At 32.7% G+C, this 23,763-nt stretch overlaps 2 protein-coding genes across 3 annotated transcripts; both read left to right on the top strand.

Annotated features, from left to right (window-relative positions):
* The first annotated feature begins 2,634 nt into the window (after positions 1-2,634).
* On the top strand, positions 2,635-4,993 carry LOC134695547 (SPRY domain-containing SOCS box protein 3-like). The gene has a single exon (XM_063556837.1). It carries the CDS (start codon positions 2,976-2,978, stop codon positions 3,672-3,674), a length of 699 nt encoding a protein of 232 aa, XP_063412907.1. The 5' UTR covers positions 2,635-2,975; the 3' UTR covers positions 3,675-4,993.
* Positions 4,994-7,513: 2,520 nt separating this feature from the next.
* On the top strand, positions 7,514-23,152 carry LOC134695532 (asparagine synthetase domain-containing protein 1-like). 2 transcript variants are annotated; one of them, XM_063556824.1, is made up of 14 exons: positions 7,514-7,582; positions 11,449-11,527; positions 12,438-12,635; positions 12,855-12,977; positions 13,919-14,038; positions 15,172-16,187; positions 16,535-16,621; positions 17,313-17,418; positions 17,844-17,878; positions 18,295-18,439; positions 18,886-18,953; positions 19,589-19,672; positions 20,021-20,111; positions 20,548-23,152. In XM_063556824.1, the coding sequence occupies exons 1-14, from the start codon at positions 7,542-7,544 to the stop codon at positions 20,731-20,733; spliced, it is 2,379 nt and encodes a 792-aa protein (XP_063412894.1). In that variant the 5' UTR covers positions 7,514-7,541; the 3' UTR covers positions 20,734-23,152. The 2 variants fall into 2 exon arrangements, with proteins under 2 accessions (XP_063412894.1, XP_063412900.1); XM_063556830.1 differs by lacking the exon at positions 7,514-7,582 and adding an exon at positions 9,566-9,731 and having other exon boundaries at positions 20,548-23,150.
* Positions 23,153-23,763: the final 611 nt, after the last annotated feature.

Below are 23,763 nucleotides of genomic sequence, written 5' to 3'. Positions count from 1 at the left end.
AAATTGTGAAGATTTCACTAATTTAGCATGACTTTATGATGCTAGGACACGATATATGTGCATTGTATTGTCAAAAACAGCCCATATTTATGCAGCAGAATCATTCTACTTCTCAATAAATAGATTGACGATTACATTATCACAATTTTGTAAAACTGCTATATTTTTGGGCCAAAAAGGGGTCTTACTGAACCCACTCCTTTGATATACGAATATGTCTATAAAAAAGAAGATGAGGTATGATTGCTAATGAGACAACTACCCACAAAAGACCAAAATGACACAAACACTAACAATTATAGGTAAAAATCGTCAATCAAATCTTTATTAACGGAATTGAATTGAAATATTAGAGTTTTTGTAAAAAAAAAAAAATTGTAGTACAGTTTGCTTTATATCTTCAATACGACAAGACGATATGGAGGACGAAAGAGATGATTTCAGCTTCCCAATTATGAACTTTCCATGTCTATATGTAGCAACATTCAAGCAGCGCCTGTATATACGAGTGTATATCTCCCAATTGATACGATATCCCAGGCTTGTATTTTCAATCATGATTTCCTTTCAGATAGAGGAATGCTGCTCACAAGGAAGCTTTTAAACCAAAAGTTCTTAATGGTGAAAACGATATTTCCTGGGACTAGTAAAAGACCCAGATTTATCACATCACTTGTTAAAATTAACCCTTGTCATCAATAATGCTATTATTTGAAATAATATGGACTTTATAAAGTTATGAGATGAATATAATCTGGAAGTTTAAAATATCAGTTTTAACAGGTTGTGAGAAACACGTCTGTTGTCAGTAACACAAATCACACACTTATAACAGTTGGTTTGTTTTCGTCACTGTGTGATTTTTAAGTTTGATAAATATAACGTTAATTTTATCACCTTTGTTCTATTATACAACAAAGACCAGGTGCCCTTTAATTGGTAACGGACAATACCTTCATTATTGATTCTCTTTTCGGTAACGGTAAACTGTATCGATCGCACGTGTTACGTTCAGGTCACGCCTGTTTACCATATTTAGCACTCTACCTGGATCTTTTGTCCCGTTAGCGGCACGCGACCAGATGACATCTGTTATATTGTCAACAAAACAGGTGAAAATGACATGAAAGAAAAAGTGTTGGAAATATCTGCATATGTTAATGACAAGTTACAAAAGCATTTATTCATTTTGTTGTGTTTAATATTTAATCCACTTTAAATACCATTTATCAACCTTTCTTGCCCATGTAATATTGTCATCAGACAGTTTATACCCGCATGCCAGCTAACACAATAAACCACTCGCAGGGTTTTAGCTTTTTTTATTATTAATATTTACATCCTTATGCAATGACATATGCTTGATATTTTCATGGTTTCTAAAATGAAAGAAAAAAAAAATTTCCATTTTATTTTAAATGTTTGAAATATCAGACATCGGAAAAATATTTTGATTTCCCGAAAATCCTACATCACACGGGTTGAAAATATTTGATAATAGTTAATACATGATAAAATGCAATTTTAGGTAAAAAAAAAAAAGAATTATAGTGATGTATTTCTAATGTATATCATATAATTTAAACTTTACCAATGTACAGAAGGAGGTTTCTCTATATATTAGCCCGAGATCCTTGCTCGCTATTCGACGCGAAGCACTTATTGGGCAATGATGCCGGATTGGCTTTCTATAGGAGGTGGTCACTGTGGTCAAGAGGTTAAAGGCTATTTCAGTTTTGGGTCATAATTCCTGCGGGTAGACTCTGACAGATAGAAGCAGATGCAAAGCTTAGAGGTGATATTTTTCAAGTCACATTGAATGCCATATCGATTCAAACAAACTACACTCATTTACACGAGTAGGACTAGTCTACATATTCATATTTTGATTTCTCATGCTTATCAGAAGTGTGTGACAGCGACACATGAAATCGGGTATTTTTAGCATTATGTTTAAATATGAATAAACGCTTATCGGATTACGACAAATCACTTAACCCCCTACCCTTTTCCAGAAAACCACATCTGTGGTATGTCTTCTCTCACGCTGGGTAGAATTAACAAGATAAAGTAGACACTTCCTGTCATACCCGACATTATCTAATCAGCGACAATGTTTACACTTTTCATTATACATTTTTTTCTTCTGTTAATTAATAAAAGTCATATTTTTCTTCTCTCCATAATAAATATTCAAAAAAAGTTTTTATAAATGAAAAGATTATGACCATAATTTTGCTATCACAATAAGCCAATGTTCATTTTAAAAGTATTTGTTACAATCAATTTTAAAGACTATTTCACAGAATAAAAAATGAGATTTCAAAATTTCTTTTATATTATGCGAAATTAAAGTTAAATTTTCCCATGCTATGTTTATTTGTATATTTTTCTAATTCATCGCTTTTCAATTTATTCTTCTTTTTTTCCTAATTGCAGTGTTTAAATTTTTTATCAATCAATTAATATTATTTATTTTTATATTTCTAATTAATTCATGGCGAGATATGAATATAATAAAGCGTGTTACAAATCATAAAAGTTAGGGGAAATCAAACAGCTGTTAACGATCAATAGCCCACCCTTTGTCTCGGTAGACCAATCACGGGGATCGATTGACGGGGCCACCGCACGTGGCCGTCGCGAGAGTTTGTTTGTATTAAGATTATTAAACCAGGGGATGATAACGGCATTATTGAATGGTAGCGAATATTTTCTTTGTGTTCACAATAGACATGTGATACTCGGAGAAAATAACGGTCGATGACAACTGTCGCTGTTATAAGAGGGATCTGACAGTTCAAATTTAAAACATTAGATTTCGATATCTGGAAGGTTTAAGATCATTATATGCTACTGAAACGATTTGTAGCTAATATTTACCATAAACATTGAGATTTATTGGGATAGAGATTTTATGATTATGAGTGTATTGATTTAACGTGACGTTAGCATTACAAGTATTGATCCGGAGGATGGTTTGCACTCGACATCAAATCATCCAAGATGGATGCGAGGAACAATGGACCTGGAATAAAAAGGATAAATCGCACGAAGTCAAGGTACAAGGAAAAAGATACTTAACTGCACACTTCCATCCAAACTGGTCTAATGGTACGGCGGGTGTCCGAGGCAGTGTACCACTGAATTATGGACGACATTACTGGGAAATCAAAGTATCCCAGAGAATCTTCGGAACCAGTATGATGTTTGGAATAGGAACGAGAAGTGCTAGATTACATGTAGATTCATTTGTTAATATGTTAGGAGAAGATGAACACAGTTGGGGACTTTCGCATAAAGGACTTCTTTGGCATAACGGACAGTGTAAAGAATTCACGAAACCTTTCACAGAAAATCAAGCTACTACTTTGGGAATGCTTTTTGATTGGTTCGAAGGAACTTTAACATATTTCAAGGACGGTGTAAGTCTTGGTGTTGGTTTTTCAGGACTGAACAACATTGACGAGGACTTATTTCCTTTAGTTTCGTCAACTGCGGCCAAAACAGAGATGACATTAGGAATTCGTCGTCGAGCGTACTTGAGTTTACAGGACCGATGCCGTGCTACTATTCTGTCCAGTGTAAAGAGACAAAACGAAATTGACATTCTCCCTCTACCAAAAACAATCAAAAGATTTTTGAAAAATTATAACAACAGTACATGTAGGTAACAAAATGTAGCATGTTTTATTCAGTATAAGATTTTCATTATTTCAAGAGAGGAAAAACATTGTTTACGGTTATATTTTATTTTCGATGCAATTACCAAATTCTAGAAAAAAATCAGTTTGCATATTTTTTAAAAATTTCATTTTCAAATTTTAATACAATTATAATTTCATCCAGTTTAATTGTTCATATTATTCATAATTTATAAGCAGTCACGGTATTGAACAACACAGCGACAAGTCCGTTATAAACTATTGATTAACGACAGTAACCTTGCCAGCTGCTGCATAATTCATGCACATACAGTCATAAAAATCTTTGACTTCTTTGTTTGGGAATAGCATAGATTCCTCGTAAAATGTCCATTTTTAATGTGTGGAAAAGATGATTGTACATTTAACTTTAAATATTTAGTTTTAATTTATTTAATTTATTTTAATTTATATTATTGAATACGAAATATGATTTATATTTCAACTTAAGATGAGTTAATCTAGTCATTGTGATAACTTATTTAATAAGAACGAGTGTGGAGTGCGCGCGTGTGTATGTGTGAGTGTGTTTTCTGAGAAAAGATAAAGTGAATGTATGCTCGATAGAATGTATTTATAAATGGAAAGAAAGTATTTGTGAATGGAAAGAATGTTAATTATGAATGGAAAGATATGTGACATAGTATGATTGAGTTTTGAAGATGAAATAAAATGTTGATGAATAAAAGTGCTGAATGGAAACAAACTTGAGAGATTGTTTGATTGATTTATTTATTATTGAACGGATCTACAGAAATCCTATTGTAATATAACTTGTATAATTATTTTGTGTGATGTTCTAGAATCTCGGGCTGGGACCCAGTGCAATACGAACAAATTCATTCTTCATTGTGTTATAAGGTTTTCAACATGATCTCATGAGTAGGTTATGTATATATTTCTAGATTATTTATTGTTGTCATGGAAATCATGTTGTATTTCAGTGATACATGTATCCTACATTTTTCGGTTTTTCAAAGTATCTCCCTCTGTGATATTGTTTTCATTTCTTTGTATTAATTCAAACATCCAATGATTTTTTTCTAGATTTCGTTTACCTCCAAGTTTTGGTTAATTTTAAAGCAAGGTCAAACGGAAATATAAAGAACAAATACTTGAGGTTGTCATTTCCTTTTTCTTCGATGAAAAACGGGTGATTTTTGTATTTTCGATAAAAGGAAAAAGTAGTTGGTTATGAACGATTGTTGAAACCTTAACATGAAAATGTATTTTGCTATATTTATAAGATTTTGTGTACTTATTATGTTGTAATACAATATGAAACTATATTTCTGCTGTTTGTTGTTTTTCACGAATAACGTTCATTGCTGTAAGTGAACGTACATCTAGTACACATGTAGTAAATTACTCTTTTGGAATAAGTTGAGTAATTCGTGGATCCAAATGTGGGAGTTCTTGGTATTGGAACGGCTTCTTCAAATTTTCTCTTTCCAAATATCTGGTTTAAATCCTTATTAAAATTTTCCACTCTCAATCTTATACGAAATTATGCATTGGTTGGAAATTACATCTTCCAACCAATATCATAAAACAAAGGTGAATTATAGTGCAAAAAATATATTACAAGAATCAGATCGTTAACAGTGTTGGAGAGCTTGACATCTGGTATAGGAACCTATATTATTGAAGACCTTGTGTTGATTAAAGGTTTATTGTGGTTATTGTGTTATTAGGTTAACCCCTTCTTCTTTTATTCACAAAAAAATGTAATTCTAATTTGTGTGTTTTCAAAAATGAGGCAAGACGTGGACACAAGGATTTCAACGAACCCTTTGTTCTGCCATCGGACAAACTACGTTTGCAGATTTTGTCTCTTATAGTATGAATTTGTTCACCCAACTTGTACTACCAAATCCTTGGTATATACAGAAAACTTGTTTAATGTATTGACCAGACCAGATATATCTATACTATAACGAAACTTCAGCTCACAACAACTGGAAGTGTTTAACGACCTTGACTGGCTATATACAGCCCTCGCACGGTCGGTCTTCAGCTTATATACAGTGATATTGAACATAAGAGTTATTCCACTACTTGTTGAGGGCTAGACACCACACATATCCGTTCTTCAACACCTAGGTCCATAGCTTTTTTTTTTTAAATGATACAAATATTGGAACTACTTCAACTAAGCACGTTGGTTAACTTATGGCATTAGGTTAACAATTGCTCATGCTTATAATGTTCAATGATCGTACAAAGATTTTTTTTAATACAAAAGCATTGCACGTTGTGTTGAAATTGAGGTTTCGATCAAAAAACATATTTGACTGCAGACCCCTTTTTCAAGTTTTGGAAACTTTTAACTCAAATTATGCAGAAAATACAGGAAAACGGAAATACAAAAAAGATATATGTTCTTTGTCAGTCTTACGGGTAGCAGGGAGTCTTACAATCGGCCCTGCAGGCCACCAGAACCCTCCCAATCAGCCCCACAGGTTACCATGAGCGTCTCAATCACTGAGCCATTTAGGTCACCTGGAGTCTACCAGTAAGTCATAAAGGTCGCCGTGAGTCTATCAGTCAGCTCCAGAGGCCACTGTGAGTGTTCAAGTCAGTTCTTCGGGTCGTCGGATGGTCTTTTAGACTTGCAGAGTTTCATACTTGTATAGTCCGTTATTTCTATACCAACCTCTTCTCCTTCAACGGTTCTGTCGACGATTGTAATGATAAATACAATCTCATCATGACAATCGTTGAAAAATAAAGTTCGTACGTTACATACCAGTCTGTAAATTGAGAAAACACCCATTAAGTATAAAAACACTGCCATGAACTGATGATACCAAAATACAAAATATTGGACAACAAACAAAACAAAAAGATATTTGACAACGAACGCTACGGTGCAAATGCAAGCATGATAGAAGTATTATTTACCCGTTCTAGACCTCAATACTATACTTCAAAACAACGATTGCACTTACTAACAAGTTGTTTCCCTTAAATGAACAGAAATCTTCGACCACAATAGAACGAGTAGTAATCAGATATACTTATTATTTTATAAAATATGAATGGCTTAGATATATCCAATATATTCCGAAACACTTTCCCTGGTTTTTACCAGGCCAGTAGTCAACTCTTCGGTGTCAGTGACATGAATATCAATAATGTGGTCATTTTTATAAATTTCCTGTTATTAAAACTTTGAATTTTCGAAAAACTAAGGATTTTCTTATCCCAGGCATAGATTACCTTAGCCGTATTTGGCACAATTTTTTGGAATTTTGGATCCTTAATGCTCTTCAACTTTGTACTTGTTTGGCTTAATAAATATTTTGATTTGAGCGTCACTGATGAGTCTTATGTAGACGAAACGCGCGACTGGCGTACTAAATTATAATCCTGGTACCATTGATAACTATTTAACAAACAAAAAAGAAGATGTGGTATGATTGCCAATGAGACAACTCTCCGACGGCCACAAGAAACCAAAATGACACAGAAATTATCAACTATAGGTCACTGTACGGCCTCCAACAATGAGCAAAGCCCATCCCGCATAGTCAGCTATAAAAGGATCCTAAATGACAATGTAAAACAATTCCAACGAGAAAACTAACGGCATTATTTATATAAAAAAATGAACGAATAACAAATATTTAACACATAAACAAACGACAACCACTGAACTACAGGCTCCTGACTTGGGACAGGCGCATACATACATAATGTGGCGGGGTTCAAAATTTTAGCGGGACCATCCCCTAACCTGGGACAGTGGTATAACAGTAAAACATAAGAGTTAACACATTTTCTATCGTTGTAAGCGGCAGCTTCTATTATGAATACACCAGATGTGATATAATCATGTATCATTCGAGTCGGATTTATATCTATAAACAAGTCCTGTATGTATACTATATATATATTTATATTTTACTAGTCTAAACATCGATCCAACAATGTTAGATATGTTAATGTGCTTTCGCAATTTTTTGTTCTTCCCTCGCCGGGATTCGAACCCATGCTACTGAGATATCGTGACACTGGCCAAATCGCCTGCACTGTAGCCGCCCCGCTAGACATATTTATATTTATACTTTATATATTGTGTGTTCTTGTGTTGTCATTATATCAACTTGTTTGTATTTTCATTTTTTATGTTTTATAATTGATGAAAGTCAAATGTTTTGAATCTTTTGTCCATAAAGTTAACATCATTCGATTTGATCTGAGTTTGATGCACCCTGTGAAGTCCAGTATAACTTGCAAAACTGTTCGATGAAAAGTGGACGCATTTGTGGTTACGACAATTGGAACATATTTGACAGTCATTAGTGAAACATATCTCATAACAGTTAACCAATAAGTTAAGGTGTCTTTGGAATTTTTGAAGGAATGATGTCAGCCTCACCGTTTGGAACTCTTGGACCAATAGCTTCTTTGTAAGCAGTAACCCTCTATTAAGGAAACCATGCAGGCTGCTGGAATGTTGCTATATAGACACAGAAAGTTCACAATTGGGAAGCTTTGTTTCGTAAAGTTTTTTTCGTCAACCGACCCTCATTGTCAAATTCTAGATGTAAATAAAAATATGAGGTAGACTTAACTGAGTCTTTTATATATATAATTTATCATAAAGTTTGATGGAAATTGGAATGGATGCGTTCATCATAGTCACCAAACTTTGAATTATTTATTGAGAGGCAATCATCTTTAGATACATTCTAGTTGCACAAAGAAATAACTAGCGTAGCGAGATGACCGAGTAGGTAAACGATTGGGATTATGCTAGCCTCTTATCATTCTTTCAGGTAGAATTTCAGGTATGAAGTTGTCTGAAACTGATGAGAAATTTGTTGATTTCAGAAAACAAGTACAATGAAATAAAAGGGTGCACTGTATCACTTGTACAAACTTGCCAACTCAACTCCATATTCTGTTGCTTGCTAAACTAGATTAGCTGCTTACATCTAATTGTATGCTTAGACCTTGCAATCAAGTTACTGATATATTTTATTTTTGGTAATCTTGTCTTATAAGCTTATAACATACTGACACAAACCAACCCCTCTCTTTTTGTTTTGTTTGGTCAACTTATTTTTTAACTTTTATCCTTTGGTTTTATCCTTTTTCTTTCATATTTTAATCATTTCACTTATTAAGGTTTATGACCCCTTCTGTAGCCATTATTGTATCAACTCTTTTTAACTTTAATTGTATAAAAACTACAGATATAATGTATTATAGAGATAGGTCATTTTGTACATATTCCAAAGGGAAACTTGATGCACAGCATTAATTTTTACTGTTTCATTGCATTTAATAGAAAAAGAGGACTCTGTGGCAAATAAATCAACATTTATCTTTTTATTATTCATTATATCTGTAGTTTTGATGCAATTGAAGTTTGAATAGTTCGTACAAAAATAGCTACAGAAGGAGTCATAAACCTTAAACATATGGCAGAAAACCCCCATTGTCTCTTTAAAACCGGGAATCAAAACGGTTATTAAAATCACTTTTTTTTAACCTAGCTAGAATTATAAACGATGTAAATAGCACACAACTTAAAACACTTGTTTTTTTAAATTCACAGTCATATAAAGTTTTTTTTTTAAATTAAGCACCCACCCCTGACTGTAAATATCTGTGTAACTGAATATTTTAAACCCATATATCCCAAGTGGGAGTGCTCCGATATATAACGAATGAAAAAACTGTATAGATTAAAAAAGAACATATTTCAAATGTCTTGAATCATTCCAGATATACAGTTACTTACGGAAAATTTGGGAAACAGGTTGTCTATAAAGTGGAAAATAGACACTTTAAAGTTATTAGGTTGTTAGTAAATTGTTAAATTAACACTTCACCGATTTACAGATTTTCCAACACACTCGACAAGTTTCTTTCCCCTTCTATATTTGAACCAACAGCAGGGAAAAAGAGAAAACGCAATACTTTTTAAAGATGTCCCAGTGATTTATTTGACGATTTAAACCGAACACTGTTATGATTAAAAACAGCAAATGAATTGTACCTTTCTGATCATGTGTAAGATTTTACAGAAATAAGCATCTCGGCTACACAGTCACAGGCACCTTTTTTCTATCCATAGGAATGTTGACTATCCATAAAATACCTTTTACTATTGACCATAAGATTAATCAACTTATATTTTAACATGTTAATCTATGATAGTTTTTCCAGTAAACATGCCATAATTGTACAAGGCAAAGGGACAGAATTTTTTATAATTATCTTTATGAATAGACGTATAATTTACACAAGTATGCAAATTTGTCCACAATTACGTAAAATCACACATAGGTATGATGTTTCTGGCGGCGAAGTCAGCGGCGGTGACAGCGTCAACAATGTATTAGTTTGTGATTAGATCTAGTTTATGGTGAACCACAAGTAGTTGGTCAATCATATTTGGTATGCAGTTGTAAAGCATTGGCACATCTCATTTTCATAGATATTATTGGCCCTGCCCCCTCAGTCATGGTCTATTGACTTTGAAACTTTTGCTTATTTTACATGTATGAGATTTTGATTAGTTCAGTGTATATTTAAGGAACCACAACTTGTGACAAGTGGTAGGCCAATGATATTTGGTATACAGTTGTATAAGCATTGGCATATCTCATTTCCATGGAGATAATTTGGCTCTGTCCCCTTAGTCATGGTCTATTGACTTTGAAAATTTTGCTTATTTTACATGTATTAGTTTGTGATTAGGTCAGTTTATGGGGAACCTCAAGTGGTAGGCCAATGATATTTGGTATGCAGTTGTACAATCATTGGCATATATCTCATTTCCATGGAGATAATTTGGCTCTGCCCCTTAGTCATGGTCTATTGACCTAGAAATTTTTCTTTGTTATCATGTATTAGTTTGTGATTAGGTCAGTTCAAGGGGAACCATTAGTGGCAGGCCAATGTTATATGTCTTATATGGTATTCAGTTGTATAAGCATTGACACATCTCATTTCCATTGAGAATATTTGGCCTCGCCTCTCAGTCACAGTCTAATGACTTTGAAACTTATCCTAGTTTACATGTATTAGTTTGTGATTAGATCAGTTTAAGATGAACTGCTAATGTTAAGTCAATGTTATTTGGTATGCAAATTTATTGGCATTTGCAAGTATCCTTTCCATGGAGATTATATAGCCCCACCCCCTCTTCATGGTTCATTGACTTTGAAACTTTTACATAGTTTACATAATAAACTCATCATAGATACCAGGACTAAATTTTATATATATGCCAGATGCGTGCTTCGTCTAAAAAAGACTCATCAGTGACGCTTGAATCCAAAAAAGTTATAAAAAAAACTACAAATAAAGTATGATTTTGAAGAGCATTGAGATCCAAAACTCCTAAAAGTGTTGCCAGCTAAGGTTATCTATGCCTGAGGTAGAACAGTTTAAGTTAATGTTTGTATATAGGTTTGGGAACGACTTATAATAAGTCAATATAATTTGGTATTCAGTTGTACTAGCATTGGCGCATCTCATTTACATGGAGATTGTTTAGCCATGTAACACAGTATTTGAATATTTGCATAACTTGAGTAAGATGTTAAAGTGTTGCTATTTTGATTTCAACATTTGCATAATCAAAATTACAAAAAGGTGAGACATATCTCTGTGATAACAGTTTATGAATATATAGTAATCGCTTTAGTCCTTGATATAACACTTTGTTGAGATACACATTTGTATTAGTATTATTCTGATTTCATTTTCTTTATTTTTTTAGGTTGAACAAAACTACAGAAATGTGTGGTATATGCTGTTTGTTTACAGAAAGAAATGAGAAAGATTACAGTGATCTAAAGGTTAATTAATTAAGTTTTAAAAATAGTAATAGTTTCATAATGCATTTGCCAACAAAAGGCCATGATTTTTTGCCACCATTTCGTGTCCATCCTCCCTCTGTCTTAATTTTTGTTAGAGTTCTTTTACTCTTAAAATACTGAACCAATTCAAACCAAACTTCAAAAGACCATTAGGATGCTCTTTTCATTAACAAAAGAACACAGGGGTAAATGTCTTACTAGTATATCTTAAAAATTATGAGAAAAAGAGAAATTGTGACTGGAGTAAACATGTATATTCAGATACCATGATCTAGCTTCTTTTTTTGTAGTTATTGCCCTTTAAATGATAATGGTTGTTTTTTTGACTTCGAATGTGGAAACGTAATGGGACTAACATACATGAAAGGATAAACAGTCCAGGGTACATGTAAATTTTAAATAATCCCCCCCCCCCCCCCTTGTCTATGGTAAGGGCATACATTAACAGGTAGATAAACAGCAGGTGAAGTCTTACCTTGACCTCATTTTCAGTAATAACTGATAATGTCAAGTTTATTGTATACTTAAAAGTTTATTTGAAAGACTTTCAACATAAATTCAATCATTATCAGAATAAGTATATATATATTCACTTTTGTTATTACATACCAAAGGCATTTAAAAGACTAAATTTAACATACAAAAAACATGTGTGTCATCATTGTCTTTACATTTTACACAAATTAATAAAACTTTAAATTACTACTGTGTTACATCATACATAAAACAAATTTTATCAAAGCTAGCATGATATATATATATATGTATATAAAAAAAACAATTTTTAGTTTAAATTACTATATACATGACCCCCATCCCCTCCATACATGTAATTGGTAATTTTTGTTACTAAGAGAATGTTAACAAAAGTTATTAACAATTATTGTAGCACTGTATGGAGTATGGACAGATTTGTCACCGAGGACCAGACTCATCAAACACAAAGGAAGTAACAATATCAGACAAACATGTATTGACCTTGACAGGCCATGTCCTTCATCTTAGAGGTCAACTCACATCACAACCTCTTCAACATCAGAATGGTGACCTACTTTTATGGAATGGGGAAATATTTGGTGGAATACAAGTGAGTATATGATTGGATATATATATAGTTAAAAACCAAACAAAATCTTTATAAAGAAAAACCATTAGAAACAGTAATAATTGCACAACTAAAGACGAAAAATAAACTTAATGATGCACTACATTACAACTTAAAGCTAGGTTGGTAATATAATATTTGATTACATTCTAAAAAAGTTTGTTATTTAAAAGATGAAATATTTTATTTTTGTAATTTAAGATTGGAGAAGAACAGAATGACACAGATATTTTACTTCAATTGCTAACCAAAGATGCATCACCAAAACATCTACTGAAAACCATGGCAACTGTAGAAGGACCCTGGTCATTTATATATTGGCAGGTAATTTGAAGAGAGTAAAATGTCAAAGCACATTAGAGTTTCATGTAGCCTAAACCTGTGCAGTGATAAAACAGATGACATTGTTCTGCCCCTGTAGTGGAGGGGGCATTAAGTTAGTATAGTTATACCCTTGACTGTCTGTGTGTCCATTTGTACTTCTGTCCATACTAACCTTCATTGGTTTCCATTCTCTTACTTCAATTTGCCTCAAACAAATGTTATGAAACTTATACACAATGCTTATTTCCTTAAAACACAGACCAAGTATGAAATTTGGTGGCGTCAGTCACTTTTACCATTCTGGAGTTACGCTCCATTTCAAATGGAAATATTGCTGAATTTTTCGTTTCCGTTCTCTAACTTAAGTTTGCATTAACCAAATTTGATGAAACCTATACATAATGCTTATAACCACAAAACACAAATCAAATTTGAATTTTGGTTGCATCACTTTTACTGTTCTAGAGTAATGGTCCTCTACAAATGGAAATATTGCTGCATTTTTCATTTCTGTTCTCTATAGTTTGCCTTAACCAAATGTTATTAAACTTATGCACAATGCTTATTACCACAAATCACAGATCAAGTTCAAATTTTGGAGGCATCGCTTTCACTGTTCTAGAGTAATGCCCCTTTACAAATTGAAATATTGCTGAATTTTTCGTTTCTGTTCTCTAACTTTAGATATACACAATGCTTATAACCACAAAACTCAGATCAAGTTCAAATTTGGGTAGCATCACTTTTACAGATCTTGAGTTATGTCCCTTTATAACAACATTATATGCAGGCGGGGCATCCTCTGTGTCCGAAGGACACATTCCCCATTTATTTCATTTGTAAATGAACATGACATTTTAAACTAATTTTGATTTACACTGCTAATGTAAATGTTTTCCCGGATATGTTATCACGCTCAAAATGATAAACTTTTATTTCAGAATGCCACACAGACTGTGTATTTTGGTAGAGACATGTTTGGAAGAAGAAGTCTATTATGGCACCTCCCACGGGCAGTTGATGATGTGTTCATGTTGTCATCTGTCAGGATAAGTGATTATGTAGGTGGTGTATTCAATGTTTTCTTATAGGTGGCATTTCTGTAAATATTGACAATGCATTTTCCCATAGGATATATATAAAAAAGAAGATGTGGTATGATTGCCAATGAAACAACTGTCCACAAAAGACCAAAATGACACATAGGAACTCTCTTTATGGCTAAAACTGTATCACTTTTACTATGAAGTTTTGAAAAAAATCATATCCCAGAATGGAAAGTGCATATGCACTACTATTTTTTTCAAAGGTCAAAATATAGGGCTGTGTGACATACAATGTATTTTCAACGTTTATTTGCCCCGAACTTCTAAGAGTTTAAACTAACACTAAATTTCTTAGCTACCCCTACCTCGACTGCAGGGTTACCACAGTTTTCAATATAAACAAGATTCACATGTATATTTACTGGTAACATTCCCAAGTTATGACTCTATGAGATGTAACCTAATGGTCAGAACTGAGAACCAGTATGTTAACAAAATTAATTATCTATGAATATTCTAAATCTCCCCAAAAGAGGCTTGGTTTGAGAAACAGCTATATTTAAAAAGTGCAACCTATAAATGGAAAAGTTTTATAGGAATGATGTTAAAGTTGGTGTGCTTTAAATATTTAATTCTAATGAAGCTATTATTTTGATGCAGATTAAATCAAAATTATTTAAAAGATATAGGTCTTATCACACATATACAGAGGTGGATTTAGGGGGGGGGGACCTGGGCCCCCCCTTTTTGGGAAAAAATTTGGTTGCTTATATAGGGAATCATTGAAGCGTGACTGCAGCGGGCCCCCTCTTCGGTCAGTCAGTGGGCCCCCACTTATGAAAATTCCTGGATCCGCCACTGATATATGTGTTAGGTATTATGACGGACTATTAGTCCACTGACCTTTAGGGCTGAGCAGTCTTCTTGGGAGTTGTTATAGCTCTAATCATCAAAGAACTATCAAGGAAAGGGTTCAAAAGTTGTTGTAGTCTAAATTTTCTTAAAAGTTCTCAGATAACACTACTATTGACAAAGAATGAAAATCTATACAATGTATTGGAAAACTAGACCATGAATTAGGAGTTAAATATTAGTTACATTTCAAAATTTCCCATTATGAGTAAAAGCTTGTAATTGTTCTGTTTCAGGAATTTCAAGAAGTGCCATCGGTTGGATTATTTTCCATGCATGTAAGCAGTGATGTGGTAACCATGACAATGTATCCTAGAGATGAGGCTGTTTGGCCAGGAACAGCTTTCCTTGTCAAGTCATCTGACCCTAGTCATTTCTGTATACCATTTACTCTAGCTCCAAATTTTGATTTCCAATTCGACAAGGCACAGATGGTACCTATGTCAATACCTAAATTAAATAAACAATTACACTGCAGTATAAGATCACCCAGCAAAAAAATTAGCACTGATGCTAATGAATTAATGACTAAATCAGAACTAGATAAGGATAGCATTTCTAGTTCTATATCTAAAAAGGATGATACATTAGAACCATCTGGCTCTGTCAATGAAGCAACTGCTAAGGCAGAATCCAGTTCTGTCCCTGAAGTAGCTTACATACCAAGTTCTTCACATACATCTACAGGCACTAAGAAAAATGTCAATGTAGAAATACTAGAGGATATTATAGATCCTAAATCATATCTAGAAAATGTCTTACAGACTGATGCATTGATGAACAAACTATCAGATCAACTTATGGAGGTTTTGTTAAAAGCTGTTACTTTACGTGTATATAATCAAGTGGATTTACCAAGGACCAGAAACTCGGATGTTTGCTGTCAAGAAAAGCAAAAATTGCATTATGATGATAAAAGTTCTGAAATGTGTCAGAAGGCTTCTGTTACAAAAAGATGTTCAAGTAATAATAAGGATTGTACACAAATAGAAGGTTACTGTGATAAAGTAACATGTTTAATAGATCATGTTCATTCAGAAAAGTCTCGTAACTCAGAATCTGACATCAGTGAAAAGTGTTCAAGTAAATCTGCTGAGGACAATTTATTACCATTAAATGTAAAACATACTGAAGACTGTCCACCTGATGTTGCAAGTCCATGGTCAGAATCAGGGATAGTTGGCAATGCTAGAGTAGCTGTGTTATTTTCAGGAGGGATAGATTCTGCTGTAATCACTGCTCTGGTTGATAAGTAAAAATACTTTTAATTAAAGATTTCAATGCCTTGTAAGAAACAAGAAGATATATCATTTGCTCTAATGATAAACTGTACCTTGAATTAAACTTTATTTCTGCATAATTAATAAAAAAAAGTGTAGTGTGCTTTTCTAATTCTTCTTTTCCTTTATCTTCTCCCTAAATTGAAATGATAATGCCATATTTTGCAGAATTTTGTTCATCTTTTAGATGTTTTGTATAGATCTAATTGACACCATAATTTGGTAAATGTTGCCTGTATAGATAAATTCAGATTATTGGCGTATGAATTGGTTAATTTTGCGTTCCTTTATTTTTTATTTTTTTGTTTACATATTTCAGATGTTTGCCTGAAGATGAACCTGTAGATCTAATGAATGTTGCATTTGAACAAAAGCCAAAGTCTCCACAGAAAAAGAAGGGCGAAAGGTAAACAATGGGAATTCGCATTGTTAGAATCTAACTTAGATATTCAGATTTGTTGGTATTTAAAATCTAAAAATACGGATATTAGAAGTCCTTGATTATACATCAGTAAGTAGCAACCCAAAGACTCTAGAGGTAGACATACAGTATGCAACACAATAGAAGTGTCTGTAATGTGTCCTATGTTTAAAAAAGTTAAGAGTAAAAAAAAAATGCTAAATAAATACTGATGAAGTCCACAACTTTGGGCAGGCAATGTCATTAGAACATATGTGAGGATTAACTATTGTTTTAACACTAAAACCTTTACCGAAATGATATTTGATCCTAAAGTAACAGTAAACCACACAACATTAAAACGTGTACATATACAAGGAAAACAATGATACATTTTCTGTTCTAATGAATGCAAGTAGTTGAATAAAGCTAGTTGAAGTGTTTAACCTGCTGATATTGAAATCATGCAGTTCTATACTCTAAATCAGCAGTAAAACATACTTCAGATGCTCAAGTCAAAGAAAGTGGTAGCTTATCATCATTAACTATGAAGTAAAGCAATAAAAGTGCTGTTCCTTTGGTATATGAAATAATTCCCAGTATTTTGTAGGATTCTTATCTATCTTTATGCATCTTTGCCTGGTTTGCCATATCATTTTCTTCTTCAGTTATAATTCTATGATAAATTTAATTACAGGCCCAAGACAGAAACTACAGCAACCAATTGGAAGGTACCAGACAGGGTAACAGGTTATACAGCCTTACAGGAACTCAATCCAAACAGAAAGTGGAACTTTATTGAGGTATATATGAGAAAATAAAGTCAAGATGAAAAAGACTGAAAATAAAATTATTTACTTTCCTTTTTACAGAAGTCAGTTAGCTGAAGGCACAGACATAATTTATATATTTGAAAATATAGCACAATTATAAAACCTGTCTAACTGTCCATTTATCTGTTTTGAATCAGATATAACTTTTTGTTTAAGTTAAAATAGAGAATGGAAATGGGGAATGTGTCAACAACCTGACCAAAGAGCAGAAAACACATGCAGGCCGCTGATTGGTCAAGTTTAGTTTACTAGATTCATAGCATATCAATTGATTTTAATTATGAATGCTCATAACCAGAATTATAGAAAAAAACATGGGGTGCATTGTGTCATAGTCCTAATAAATGAAACTTGGTCTAGGATCAATTTTGAAAATTATTGATTGTTTTTTGCAGGTGAATGTATCCATAAAAGAGCTTCAAGAACTACGGTAAGAATCTTATATTTGAACTGAGTCTTAAAAGGACATTGAAGTCTAAAGTCCACTCTTAACAGAAATAAAAGATAATTCTAAATGATCATAACTGGACAGAGGGGAAGACAATATTTAATCATAACCCAACCAAGACATATTGAAAGATTATGTGCTTTTGAAAAGTAGACTTATCATCAAATGTATTTGTTGAAACAGTCAAACTAAAAAAAAAAATTATTTTTCTTGTAGGAAGATTGTGATCAAAGACTTTCAACATTAAAAAAGCTTCATTATAAGTTAGGTATTATTAAAAATCATTTATAGCATAAAGACTTTTCAGCACACAAACTCTTACTTATTATATCAATTCACACTTTTGCAAAGTGATTACTTCTATTAAACTTTTTCTTTAATTGTATTTCCTTTTTCAGGACAAACCATATACAACATTTATTATATCCATTAGAGAGTGTATTAGATGATAGTATTGGTTGTGCTGTGTGGTTTGCTTCAAGAGGCTGTGGAATTCTGGGTAATACTGAACAGGTTGGGAAGGCATACAGAAGTACTGCTAAGGTAAGGAAATTACAAGTTGAATAACAGAAGCACTAATTAGATGAACGGGAATCAAGGTACTACAGCTAAAAAACAAGACACTCCAGACATAGCCACAAGTATTTTTTAATTTTGATTAATTTTAACCTAAAAATTCTTTCAAGGGCATTCTAAATTTAAGATGTTTTCATAAGTTTTATACAGTAAGATAAAGGCTGTGTTATCACTACGACTGTATTCTGATAATGATGTAAAACTTTTTTGTATTAGTTTATGTCATAATATTTTTCTTGATCAATTACATTTTTTAAACCTGCTTTTGGATCAGTTATATTTTTGTTATGATGTAAAATTTGTCTTTGATAAATGACATTTTGTATATTTTAAAACTTGTCTTGAATATAAAATTTGTTTTTCTCTGAGTTGTAAATCTTTTTGAAGTTCAATAACATTTGTTTATGTTGTAGGTTATATTATGTGGTATGGGTGCTGATGAACAACTTGCTGGATATTCAAGACATAGAGGAAAATTCATGTAAGTCTAAACTGAGTACAAGTAGTAAAATATTTGCAACCTTCTCTTTTGAAATTATATGCTGCTATCTGGTGCTATGGATTTTTTTAAGATTTAATAGTCCAGACAGAGTGCTGACAGTGGCATAAAGATCAATCAATAAATCAATCAATCAACAATTTTCTAAGTATTCAAACTAATCATAATTACTTACATCCATGTCATTTGAACTCTGGTGGATATTTGTCTCTTCAAAAATATTTAAGATTTTTGCTTTTAAAAGTCAATTTGATAGAATCAAACTAAATGTACTTCTGATGGATTAAACATATTTTCTATAAAGTTGCATTACTAAAAGTTCATCAGTTAGAAAACTATTTCAAAGTCTTATCTCCTATGTCACGGTCCATAAACTAAACTATATTAATAAGCAATTACAATGTTAAGTTTTTGCTTAAGTCTGATTGGTAGGAATTTCACAAAGTTAGTTTTGAATTTTTGTATTCATTGAACATTTTCTGGCTAGGTGTAATAAGGAAGAACGATTTGTGAAAGTTCATTGATATCTTGATTTCTATTTTATAGAATATTCTGAAATTAATGATAATGCTTATCTATTGGATGCTATCTGATCAAGAATTGTTGTAAAATTTTAGGGAGCATGGATGGGAAGGATTACTTGAAGAAATAGAAATGGAAGTAAACAGAATATCAGCCAGAAATCTGGGAAGAGATGATAGGTAAACTATCTTAAAATAGGTAAAACTGAGAGTACATAGACTACATACAGAGTTCTTTTCCTTTCTGTTTCACTGAACACAATTGTTAAACTTTTTTAACATGTACTATAAATTAACAATATGTTTTACTCTTAAAATGACAAAATAAAAAATTAAATAACTTTACATATCAATTAGAGTAGTGTTCTTTGCATGACTACACAATAATATTATCTTTATGCTGTCAGCTGTCAGTTATGACAAATTTCTGGTCCTTGAATTTTTACCTTTAGCCTTCAAATTAAGCAAATTGACAAGAAAACTTTCTTTCACTCTGTCAGACTAATTGCTAATGTATGTATATTTCAGAATTATAACTGACCATGGTAAAGAATCAAGGTTTCCATTCATTGATGAGAATGTTGTTAACTACTTACAAAAACTTCCCATACAGTATAAGGTATTTCAAATTTTCTGTAACTCCTTGTCTCAATACATCTATGCATGCTACAAGGGGTGTGAAACATCAACAACCAATATAATTACCTGTTGCATACCTTTTCAAAAAATAGTAATTAAGTTATGAATTCTAGATACAAACACCAAGTGTATGGGTACCTAAATGTTTATCACTTTGCAACAACAAAAAAATCATTAAATATTATCTTCATCTTCTTAATAACAGGATATATAGCCGTAAAGTGACCTATAATTGTCAGCTTTGTCATTGGGTCTCTGGTGGAGAGTTATCTCATTGACAATCATACCACATCTTCATATTTTTAAACCAATTCATAACTTTTATTTCAAAGTTTAATGTTACAAGTATGTAAGAAATATTTGGACATTGTTTGATTATGTACATGTAAAACAACTAATGTCTTGTTTTTTTCTAGGCAGATTTATCATTACCCAGAGGTGTTGGGGAGAAACTGCTGCTACGATTATGTGCCATGAAACTAGGACTGGTCAAAACTGCAACATTCCCAAAGAGAGCAATACAGTTTGGATCTAGGATTGCAAAAACTGAAAACAACAAAGAAAAAGGATCTGACAAATGTCAAAGATTAAACACAAAATAAAAATTATCATTTACTTGTATTTACTTGAAGTCATTCAAAACATTCATTTCCTGCTATCAGAATTCTGGAAAATTAAAAAAAAATACATGGTCTGGCATTTATTGATCAGCAACCATATTGATGATGATAGATAACTGTGTTATGTCCAGGGGCTAATTAAAGACATATTCAGTACATGTTAATATGATTCAAATATTAACCCTTCTTTGTACTAGAATGGCATGCTGAACTGAATTTTGGATGTGCTAGTTCACAAGGAATCAATATCCAGCAGAGACCAAATGGCTTAGATGGTTACAACTATAAGTCACTGTAAAGTCTGCAATAATGAGAAAAACCCACTCAGCATAGCAAGCTATAAAAGATCTAGAAATTGCAAATGTAAAACAATTCAAACAAAAAAATTAACAGCCTGATTTTTATACAAAACAATAAACAAACAAAAAATATGATATACAGCAATAAATGACATCCACTGAATTATGCTGTGGATGTTTACACCCATATGTAATGTTGAATCATGTTGTTTAACATGTTTATGTTATGTTGTGTCATGTTGTTAAACATGTATATGCTATGTTGTGTCATGTTGTTTAACATGTTTATGCTATGTTGTGTCATGATGTTAAACATGTTTATGCTATGTTGTGTCATGTTGTTAAACATGTGTATGTTATGTTGTGTCATGTTGTTAAACATGTATATGTTATGTTGTGTCATGATGTTAAACATGTTTATGCTATGTTGTGTCATGATGTTAAACATGTTCATGCTATGTTGTGTCATGTTGTTAAACATGTGTATGTTATGTTGTGTCATGTTGTTAAACATGTATATGTTATGTTGTGTCATGATGTTAAACATGTTTATGCTATGTTGTGTCATGTTGTTTAACATGTTTATGCTATGTTGTGTCATGATGTTAAACATGTTTATGCTATGTTGTGTCATGTTGTTTAACATGTTTAGGTTATGTTGTGTCATGTTGTTAAACATGTTTATGCTATGTTGTGTCATGTTGTTAAACATGTGTATGTTATGTTGTGTCATGTTGTTAAACATGTGTATGTTATGTTGTGTCATGATGTTAAACATGTGTATGCTATGTTGTGTCATGTTGTTAAACATGTGTATGTTATGTTGTGTCATGTTGTTAAACATGTATATGCTATGTTGTGTCATGTTGTTAAACATGTTTATGTTATGATGTGTGTTCAAGTGGTCCATTTTATGGTTTAATATTAAACTTTGATTGATTTCAATATGATGAATCTAATAATGTATTTAGAGTTTGGATTTGAGGCCCACTCTTTAAATTTTTGATCACACCAGGGTCCAGAAGGGTCCAAAAGTGTCCAAAATTAAATTTCTGTTTGATTTCTACAAAAATTTAATGGTGGGGGATTTTGCTACGCTGAATTGCTTATACTTGATCAATTTTATTTGTTTGGAGTTTTTTAACATTAAGATTTACCTCCTGTTTCAGCTTTGTAATTATACCCCCACTTTAAAATTATACCCCCCCTTTAAAAAAGGTGGGGTATACTGTTTTACTTCTGTCTGTCCGTCAGTCCGTCCGTCCGTCCGTCCGTCAGTCCGTCCGTCAGTCAGTCCGTTCCATGAAACTTTCGTCACATTTTTCTCAGGAACTACAATACAAGGATTTCTGAAATTTGGTTTCAGGGTTTATCTAAGTCAGCTATACCGTGTGATGCCTTTTCAGATTGATCACTTGACAACTTCCTGTTTACCGAACACTTGCATGATTTTACACATGATAGCCAAGTTGAAAATTTTCGTCACATTTTTCTCAGGAACTACAATACAAAGATTTCTGAAATTTGGTTTAAGGGTTTATCTAAGTCAGCTATACCGTGTGATGCGTTTTCAGATTGATCACTTGACAACTTCCTGTTTACCGAACACTTGTATGATTTTACACATGATAGCCAAGTTGAAAATTTTCGCCACATTTTTCTCAGGAACTACAATACAAGGATTTCTGAAATTTGGTTTCAGGATTTATATAAGTCAGCTATACCGTAAGATGCGTTTTCAGATTGATCACTTGACAACTTCCTGTTTACCGAACACTTAAAATTGAGAATGGAAATGGGGAATGTGTCAAAGAGACAACAACCCGACCAAATAAAAAAACAACAGCAGAAGGTCACCAACAGGTCTTCAATGTAGCGAGAATCTTGCATATTTTTACACTATTAATATTATCCACTTGTGGCGGGGGTATCATCAGTGAGCAGTAGCTCGCAGTTTCACTTGTTTATGTCTTTTCTTTGATACAAAATGCAAATGAGAAGCTGCTGTTTTATTTTTAAATGTTACTTAGATTTTTAGCTCACCTGGCCCGAAGGGCCAAGTGAGCTTTTCTCATCGCTTGGCGTCCGTCGTCTGTCGTCTTCCGTCGTGGTCGTCGTCCTGCGTTTACTTTTACTTCTCCTCTGAAACTACTGGGCCAAATTTAACCAAACTTGGCCACAATCATCATTGAGGTATCTAGTTTGAAAATTGTGTCCGGTGACCCTGCAAACCAACCAAGATGGCAGCCATGGCTAAAAATAGAACATAGTGGTAAAATGCAGTTTTCGGCTTATAACTCAAAAACCAAAGCATTTAGAGCAAATCTGTCACAGGTAAAATTATTTATCAGGTTAAGATCTATCTGCCTTGAAATTTTCAGATGAATCTGACATTCCGTTGTTCGGTTGCTGCCCCTGAATCGGTAATTTTAAGGAAATTTTGCTGTTTTGGGTTTTTATCATGAATATTATTATAGATAGAGAAAAACTGTAAACAGCAATAATGTTCAGCAAAGTAAGATCTACAAATAAGTCAACATGACCAAAATGGTCAGTTGACCACTGTAGGAGTTATTGCCCTTTATAGTAAATTTTTAACAATTTTTCGTAAATCTTAGTTATCTTTTAGAAAAATCTTCTCCTCTGAAACTACTGGGCCAAATTAATTGAAACTTGGCCGCAATCATCTTTGGGGTATCTAGTATAAAATTGT

This window comes from Mytilus trossulus, chromosome 1 (assembly GCF_036588685.1).
Source record: "Mytilus trossulus isolate FHL-02 chromosome 1, PNRI_Mtr1.1.1.hap1, whole genome shotgun sequence".
Taxonomy (NCBI): Eukaryota; Metazoa; Mollusca; class Bivalvia; order Mytilida; family Mytilidae; genus Mytilus; species Mytilus trossulus.
Note: the sequence above shows the minus strand (reverse complement) of the source record. Positions and strands in the feature narration are given on the sequence as shown.

Bases quoted from the DNA above. Each gene is read 5' to 3' on its own strand.
- LOC134695547 (XM_063556837.1), top strand. From the start codon at position 2,976: ATGGTTTGCACTCGACATCAAATCATCCAAGATGGATGCGAGGAACAA.
- LOC134695532 (XM_063556824.1), top strand. From the start codon at position 7,542: ATGTATCATTCGAGTCGGATTTATATCTATAAACAAGTCCT. The intron at 16,188-16,534 runs GTAAAAATACTT...TACATATTTCAG, and splicing joins ATCACTGCTCTGGTTGATAA to ATGTTTGCCTGAAGATGAAC. The intron at 17,419-17,843 runs GTATATATGAGA...TGTTTTTTGCAG, and splicing joins GAAAGTGGAACTTTATTGAG to GTGAATGTATCCATAAAAGA.